The sequence below is a fragment of the Aedes aegypti genome, chromosome 2 (genome assembly GCF_002204515.2).
Source record: "Aedes aegypti strain LVP_AGWG chromosome 2, AaegL5.0 Primary Assembly, whole genome shotgun sequence".
Lineage (NCBI taxonomy): Eukaryota > Metazoa > Arthropoda > Insecta > Diptera > Culicidae > Aedes > Aedes aegypti.
This window is the reverse complement of record NC_035108.1, coordinates 205,926,125-205,935,066: the sequence shown is the minus strand read 5'-3', so window position 1 is coordinate 205,935,066 and position 8,942 is coordinate 205,926,125. Positions and strand designations below refer to the sequence as shown.

The following is an 8,942-nucleotide window of genomic DNA, read 5'->3' as shown; positions in this document are numbered from 1 at the left end:
GCCTCCCTCCCAACTATACACCTGTGCCCCTACTCTATAACTCGATACAGTCAACCCTCCATGAGTCGATATCGAAGAGACCATCGACTCATGGAAATATCGAGTCATGGAACAGCAATGCTATGGAAAGCCGTTTGAGGGGACCATCGTAGTAACCATGAAATTTGATTTTTAATATGGTTCCATGAGTCGATATCGAGTAATGGAACATCGACTCATGGAGGTTTAACTGTATTTCCATGAGTCAATATCCAATGAGAATATATAGTATATATTCTCATTGGTCAATATCGACTCATAAAGATTGGATTGTATTTGTTTTTAGCTGATTGGCTATTGGTGCACCAACCCTAGTTATTGTGACGTTCTCCAAACTGATTCAGGGGTAAAGCTTACGCGAATAAAACTGAAAGACAAAATGTAATCGTCATCAAATTCCTTCTCGATAATCGATCAGCTTTTCGATCCCGGCCAGGCATCAGAACTTCTGCGGAATGTAGAACGATTCGAACACTGTTTTTTTCGCCATATGGACCACATCCTCTAGTACATGTATCTACGATTCACACCCCTTGAGTTGCCAATTACCAGAACATCTTGGTTTTCGAAGTAGGCATTCAAGCGACATCTCAGGCGCTTGATAAAGTGTTTCCAGTTTGAAAACGATGAAAGCATCCTTCTCCTTTATGACCGCTAGCAGGAGTCCGTTGGATCTGTTCGGTCCTAGTGGCTTCACCACTTTCAACTTGGGCGTGTAATCTGATCGTACGCCGAGAAATTGCATCTTAGTTGTGGAAAACACTCCGGTGTTGCCTGGTCACAAACCCAATAATGCCATGCTCATACAGCGGTGTGCTGAAACGCTTTGTTCGTCTACTGTTGCTACAGTTCCATCGAACAGCGGAACGCGACATCCTCGCCGAAGACTAACGTAGACCAGTCCATTTACATGGCGATGTTCAGCGCGTTGTTGATCTCCTGGGACATTTCATTTCCTTGATCGAGGAGATTTTCGTCTAGCGTTTAATCAAAGTGTGACGAAGCGGAAGCAGTAATCTTCAGAAGACTGATATCGGTGACGATTCCCTGTGAATAAAGAGCACTACACGTCATAACTGTCCACACATAATGCATGACTTTTCAAGCATAAAGAGCTAGCAAATATACACTTGTGACCCTAAAATCGGGGCCATAGATTCGTGGACTGGGATCTACTTACCTTCCGAGGTGCTATGTTTGAAGAACCACATCCCGATGGCTGGGATGAGAAGAAGTTGCCCCAACGAAACCACCAAAACCGTTTGTTATGATCCGAAATTTCATTTCGCATTTTTGACGTTTCAAAACGTAAATAACAGCTGAGCATAGGGTTATCAGTTTTTGAGGTTTTTGACATTCTCCTGGAGTGGTGAAAAATATATTCACCACGCTTAGGGTTACTATTTTTGTTCCGCATGTCTCCAAAAGTGGTGAAATTGCCAATATTTGAAAATTCATCAAAAATTCAACAATACATAAAAAGAAAAAATACCAACAAAAATGTTAGCGTAAAATTATTATCTTTCGAGGAAAAATACAAAACAGGGGTGTTAGGTATGACGGAAATGGTCTATTATAATAGGGTCCTAAAGCCCTGTCCGAATTTCAGTACAAAACGCTTAAGTTTAGGCCAGAAACACATGTTTACTCAATTTTTTAATTATTTTTGTTTTTTACGGTTTTTGAGATTTTGTTGCACCTCTTGGTTTAAACTCAAAATTTTGGGTACCGTCGGTGGGGGTGACAATGGGTCTGGGGGGTGAGATTGGGTCAAAACGGAAAAAATATGATTTATGTAATATTTCAGCTAATAACGCTGATATTACTAAAATTTACAATCCATATGTTAGGGAACATATTATTATACATAATTAATCACAATATACATTTTAAGAAATAGTAGTTTTTGTTTAATATATCAGCAAACTTGTATGTTGAAACTAGACAAAATTTACAACAATAAATTTCTCCTGTGCAAAGTATAACTCATGTACTTCATTCTTTTTTGTTATATTAGTAGAAGGTTTAAAGTCTTTTCAATACACTTCACACGTATTTTCTGGAATCTATTTGATTTTTCAACAAAAAATTTTTTTTTTTTTCGGTACGGTGTCTAAAACATTAAAAATGGGGGTGAGATTGGGTCAAGGAAGAACGATGGTGAATGAAATCACAAGTCTACTTTTTGTCGTTTTACGGTGTCATGTGTACTCTTTCTTCATTAATATGTGTTTATTCTTTCTAAATACAGCATTGAATAACAATGCTATGCATTTTGACAACTTTTCAAACCAGCAACAGTTTTTTATCAAATGGATTGTTTTTTTTTTTAATTTAATAAATAAGTGTTTTCATATTATAGAAACAACTCACGTTAGTACAAATGAGTTGCATCGCTGAAATACCGTGAATATGACATCAACATCTGCCTAAAATGTATTGATAGTTGAATGTCGCACCGAAATTTAACTACTTGCGAACTACTTAAAATAATCACTGTTTCTGTAAACCTTTGAGGAAACTGAATAGGCTTTATGGCAATGGATATGAGACTTTGAAGACAATTTAAGGGTAAAAACTAGAAAATTTGTGTAAACTTGACGATTAATGCTAAGTTTACATATTTTTTCTCATAGTTCTTTAATTTTTTTCTATACTCGTTCTTTAAAGTGGGTTTATCATACTTGTGAAACATCTTAGATGTCTTATCGTCTTTTTTGCATCGTATTTCATCAATATTTTTCAGCTGTGAATGGTTTTGCAATCATATTCTCAAAAATAAGTTATTTCAATTACAGTGATCCAATGTCACCTCCTTTATGGGGTGAGATTGGGTCATTTTTCATTCACTTATAGCTCCGCAGTGAATACATATTTTTCTATAATTTTTTGGACAGTTGCTAAACTACCATCAAAGTACATACACCCCAGATTTGAAGTTTATTGGAGCTAAATTGCGAAAGTTATTCAATAAACAAATCGTAAATATCCTTTATTGACCCATTCTCACCCCCAACGACGGTATAGTTTGTTTTCCGTGTCCCTTCCGAAATGTCAGATAGGAATAGCCCCAGTGTTGAAATTACAATCCCTGTGGAATTTTTGTCGACAAAGTGAACGTCAAACATGATAAAATTTGTCAAGATTCATATTTGGAACCATTTTTTAAATTTAAGTTTAAATATGTTATAGTCGTTATTTGAACTAAAAAAATTGAGCTGAAAAAGTTGCAACAACATGATTGTTGCGATAGTGTTTTGCAACTAAATGCATTCTTTATTATTGAGAGAAACGGTTAAGTGGGATCAGAGTTCAAAATTAATTCAGTGTAGAAATTGTCAGGAGGAAGACAAAAGTAGTAAGAATTTTCTAAAGCTGTCACAGCGCTTCACAGCAATAAGTAAATTTAGATTTAATCGTTTATATAAAAGCAGAAAGTAACAGTTGGAATTTGTGAGTTAATTTATTAATCTAGTGCTTCAATTTACCACAGTAACAAGAAGATCCGACAAAGCCGATGCCAGTTAATGTTTTCTGAGTGGAAGATAGGGCACAGATAGTGGTTGCACTGAAAAATTGTAATGAGAGGTATATGAGTCATGAAGACATTGAAATAATAAAACTTTAATTTTAGCTTTAGCTTATCCACCAATTTGCTGAGTCTGTTTGATTTGCTCAAAGAAGTTCAGCCCCCCGACCAGTCGCCCTATCCTTCGGCAACAATGATCTTTGGAATTATTTAATTAAACCGATTTAACTTGCCCCGGTGTACCTTATTCTAATCACACCATTGATCATGGGGCCCCTACACATTGCCGATAAAGGACACCTTCAAACTGAATTTTTATCTACTTGTTAACGTGTTAGTTTTCTAGAAATCTAATTTATAATATTAAATGAAATTCTATTCACCATTTGGGGGCCTCCATGAACTCGGGGCCTGGTGCGGACCGCTCCTACTGCACACCCTAGCTACGCTACTGCCAGTCACGCTCAACAATCACGTGACCGAGAGAACGCTCCGCATTGTTGACTGCTCTTTCAATCACTTCTCGATGAAACCGCCAACCGTCGAAGCGATTCGGTGATACGCAGAATTTGTTCAACTTTTGTGAAATAGCCGAGAGAGCTTGGGCGTGTAGCTATCGCTCTTGAGGTCGCGATTTCAAATCCCGTTTAGAACTTTTCTAGTATATTCTTGTTTGGTAGCTAATTATAGCTCATTTTCAAACTAGCAGCAATGTAATTTTACGCTCATAATTATCTATCATATGATGGAGTCCTTTTCTTACATTCAATTCGCTATAATTTTACAGGTTTCGTTCGTAACGCGAAAAGATACATTTAGAATAAAATATTAGATGAAAAAGGTCTTTGACTAAGTTATGTGTATTAGTTAGGCCATTTTGTGTGTTATTGAAAATTGGAGGGTTCACATTTTCATAGGAATGGTATAACTTGTGAGGGAGAAACCGATACAAAATGTATGTACGTCAACGTGAGCCGCAAAATCTCGGCTGCCACGAAATTTCACTGAGAGCCGGGATCTTAAATGATGGACAAACATGATAATAGCGCGTAACTGATGAAAACATATTTTTGCATTTCATCAAAGATGACAAAAATCGAATGAGAATTAATTCAAAAGTAAATTTATGATAATATCTTTCATTCTGATTAAATGCAAAGTATTGAATTATGCATGTTTTTACATTTTTGAATACGTACAAAACTATGGCCCTTTTTCATGTTTGCCCAGAAAGATCGAAGGTACACAACAAACGAAAACTAGTGATTTTCATCAAGTCTGCCTTGATTGTCGTTGATAAGATGGATTTATCTTGAAATATTTCATATTTCGTGTGTGATGGTTGTGCCTCCCTCACAGGGTATAACTAACTTTCTTATTAGTAGAAATTATAGTCTACATGCTTCAGCAAAGTTGTAGACGATTCAATTTCTAGTAACTTTGACAAAACTAGTTTTTCTGTAGCTGTTAAATTGACGGATTTAGAGCTCTTTTCCTGACATTGGGTGGTCCTACAGCGTTTTCAATTATAATATCTCATCAATGTAGTTTATGAAACGCTTTTAAAGCTTTGAAAATGCTCATTGTTTAACGAGCTACTCAAAATATGTAACTCATCATACGAATTGTAATGCTGATGCACATGGTATAACGAAAGATGGATTGAAGCAAGGAGATGCAATTCCGAATTTACTTTTGAATACTGCATCGCTGTGATTACAAGGTTTGGTATACCGGGGCCTCTCTTAGCTTAGTGGTAAAGTCTGTAGTTAACAAACAGAGCCATGCTGATTGGTCCAGGAATTTTTCGTAATGAACTGGCTTCCCTGGGTATAGAGTATCATCGTGCCTCCGATACTAATGCGAAAATGGCATCTTGGACAAAGTAAGCTCTCAGTTGATAACCGTGGAAGCGCTCTTAGAACAATAAGCTGAGGTGCTGACTCTGAGAATATAAGGCCAAGAAGAACGAACAGAACTATTGTTACACGTTTGTATAAGGTCCTCGACTTTATTGTCTTTACAAAATTCGCTCGCAGAACAGCGAAGGAAAATAGCGAGATATCCTCGCTTGACAATCAACTCAATCAAAACAAAGTACATGGTGGGTGGCAGAACAAGAGGCAGACCCCGTAGAATTGGCGCTGAGGTAGTGCTTGATGGGTATGTGATTGAGGTTCTTGTAGCACTCGGTTCCCTTAGAACACCTGGGGCATCATAGGTCCCACAGGTTGCAAATGAAATGAAATTAGTGTTGTATCAGACGCTGCTTCTTTGGATTGCTCTCTACGGATATGAGGCGTGACTGTATGCAGTGGATGATAACCTGGAAATCCCATATGTACGGGACAACTGAGGAAGTATCGCTGTAAACCGATTGAGATAGAGATTTGTAATACGTCCAGTTCTGGCGTGAGGTTACATTGTATTCGTCTAGATATTCAGGTAGGTAATTGGTGAAAAAAAAAATATATGACACTACATCTTAAATCTTGAAGAACTGCTTTGGTATTTCAATCACATTTATTAAATCTATCTTAATTCTAATGTATCTACATCACAGATTCTTAGTAGTGTCCACGTCCGTGACCATGGCCGTGTCCCTGACCGTGACCGAAGCCGTGTCCTTGACCACCAAATCCTTGGCGTCCGTGACCTATATTCATTATGAGTGAGAATTATTAGTTTTTTTTTCTCTTCCCGAGAGTTGTTCAATCAGTATTACCTCCTCCATAAGCTTGCGCTCCGTGAGCACCGAATCCGGGTCCGACTCCAGCATGTCCACCATGAGCGCCGTGTCCTCCATGGCCGCCGACTTGACCGTGTCCGAAGCCACCACTACCGTGTCCGAAGCCACCATTTCCGTGTCCATGTCCGTGCTGGGCACTAACCATAGCCACAATGGCAACCAGCAGGGCGAGGAGCTGGAAGGATAAGTGGATATTAATTCAATAGGGTCCAAAAGCCCTGTCCGAATTTTAGTACCAAACGCTTAAGTTTAAATCAAAAACACATGTTTACTCAACTTTTAAATGTTTTCCGTTTGTTTAAGTTCACAAAACATTTTTTTTAGATTTTGTCACACCCCTTGGCTTAAACTCAAATGTTGGGTGTATTTTGCTGTCCCTTCCGAAATGTCAGATAGGAACAACCCCAGTGTTAAAACTAGAATCCCTGTTGTGTTTTTGTTGACTAAGCGAACGTCAAACATGATCAGAAGAGTCAAGGTACATTTACAATTTTTTAAATTAAAGTTTAAATATGATATAACCGTTATTTGAGCGGGACAAATTGCTAAAGTAGTTGCAGTAACATGCTCTTTCATGTTATCAAATAAAACTAAGATTTCATTCAACATTTCAGGACCCTATTGTATAGATTCCTCAAAAAAGAAAAAATAGGAGTGATGGATCTATCGGATAAACAATTCGACGCCATTGCTTAGTGCTTTTGTAGATGAACACAGCTTGGATAACTAATAATGAAGGACTTGAATATAAATTATCTGAAGATAACAAAGATTAATTCACTCTTGGCATATCATTATGAAATCTTATTTGGCTTTGGTAAAGGTTGTAATCCACGTCGTGTAATATTTTACTATCGTTGGACTGATAAGCAAATATTTATTCAATAATAGAGGATTTCTATTAGTCGCAAATATCTGTTGAATCTGGACACTATCGTCAAAAAATTGACGTCCTGTTCTGATAGCTTATAACTTTTTCCAATAGGAGCAATCTATTCGCTTAATCAAGGTAAGGTAAACGTTATCCCTAGTTACAAACATGTCACAGCACATTGCTGCATGACGATCACTTCAGAGCACTTCCTACACATTTGGATAAGACACTTTCAGCACTCATAATCGTTAAATGTTTTTGTCACTTTCTGCCATTTCTGCACACCTCACGGTTCGAAACTTACCATCATAAACTTGGCCATGTTGTTCGTAAGAAAATGTCTTTCCTGTTTGCTGAACTTGAAATAAAAAAACCTCTCTACTAATTTATTACGAAATTAGGATGCGTACTGATGCTGCTGTTATGTTGACTTCCAGCTTTTATACCGGCCTCTTGAACGTTGTTTTTCTTTTCTTTCCTTGCTTTTGACCATCCTATCGGATTCCATTTCACTAATGATCCCCGGACCGATTCAGCCTGTGTGCAGAAGCGAATAAGAACATCTAAATAAATAAGCAATTCCACACTAACCACGCCGAAAAAAAAATCACCGTTGCCCAATCAATGTCTTTGTCGATCTTTTTCGCTGCTTGGGATGTGCTGTATGCCATCGACTCTACCACCGGATGAGGTGACTCGTGTGGTTCCGTCGTTATCTATGTCTATGCTGGGACTAAAGACAATTAGACGTTAGCTTGATTTGTCCAAAATTTTGTATAAATTACATATACTATATTTTAAAAATCTTGTTTCAAACTATTAAATTTTCAAAGCTATCATTTTTTCTTCAATCTAAAATATCTGTAATATATTACTTGATAAGGACTACTTATTTTCCATGCCCCGCAGCATTGGCATAGCTAGGCTTTTTTTACAAATTTCGTTGGTTGCATTGGTTTGTATTGATTTTTATATGTTTGTAATTTTGTCTCATATTGCTGCACATCAGTAACGTTTGTGAATTTCAATTTTCACCACAGAAAATATTAATTCTTTGTCTGATCCTATAAAAAACTCCTTAAAGAATTCTTCCAAAGAATTCACGTGGAACATCCCTTGTGATTCTTTTCAGGTATTCAACCATGTGCTTTTAAGAGATTTATCTGATAATTCTAACAAGGATTTCTTCAAGAATTATTTTCGTACTTTTTCAAAAATCCTTTGCCAGTTTTTTACTGCGTTCCACTTGGAATTTCTACAGAAAGTAATGCCCCGGAATAGTAGCTATTATTCAACAGATGTTACCTGAAGTTCTTTGATCCACTACATATAAATTCTAATTGTTAGTTTAAAATATCATTAGTAAATTACTAAGCATTTCTCCAAGAAATACTACAATGAATTCTAGGTGTGACCGGGCCTCCAGTGCGGGGTGCCTCAAAATAGAAAACTCTCATCTACCTTCAAAAAATTTTCGATAACGCTCAGCATTTTGACGAAAATTTCCTAATCTAAGGCTGATACAAATATTAATTATCTTTTATGTCCGAGACCACTTGGAAGGTACGAGGGGGGGGGGGGGATTAAAAATAAATAAGGAACAAAAAAATAAAAATGAAAAAAAAAAGTCGAATTTTTATATTTAATGATAGGTGTTGAACATTTTCCTAACGTCATCTGGATCATTATTTTACCTGGTTTTTACTCTAAATATTTAAAAAATCTAACTAATGTCAAAAAAATAATGAATC

At 36.8% G+C, this 8,942-nt stretch overlaps 1 protein-coding gene and 1 long non-coding RNA gene across 2 annotated transcripts; both read right to left on the bottom strand.

Annotated features, from left to right (window-relative positions):
• Positions 1–243: 243 nt before the first annotated feature.
• On the bottom strand, positions 244–1,617 carry LOC110675511. Its single transcript, XR_002499560.1, has 2 exons — positions 1,220–1,617; positions 244–1,086 (listed from the first exon to the last, which is right to left on the bottom strand). It is a non-coding gene; the product is annotated as an uncharacterized LOC110675511 (long non-coding RNA).
• A 4,452-nt stretch (positions 1,618–6,069) lies between these two features.
• LOC5570330 (glycine-rich cell wall structural protein) lies at positions 6,070–7,919 on the bottom strand. Its single transcript, XM_021843802.1, has 4 exons — positions 7,803–7,919; positions 7,496–7,728; positions 6,294–6,492; positions 6,070–6,224 (listed from the first exon to the last, which is right to left on the bottom strand). Exons 2-4 carry the CDS (start codon positions 7,511–7,513, stop codon positions 6,136–6,138), a joined length of 306 nt encoding a protein of 101 aa, XP_021699494.1. The 5' UTR covers positions 7,514–7,728; positions 7,803–7,919; the 3' UTR covers positions 6,070–6,135.
• Positions 7,920–8,942: the final 1,023 nt, after the last annotated feature.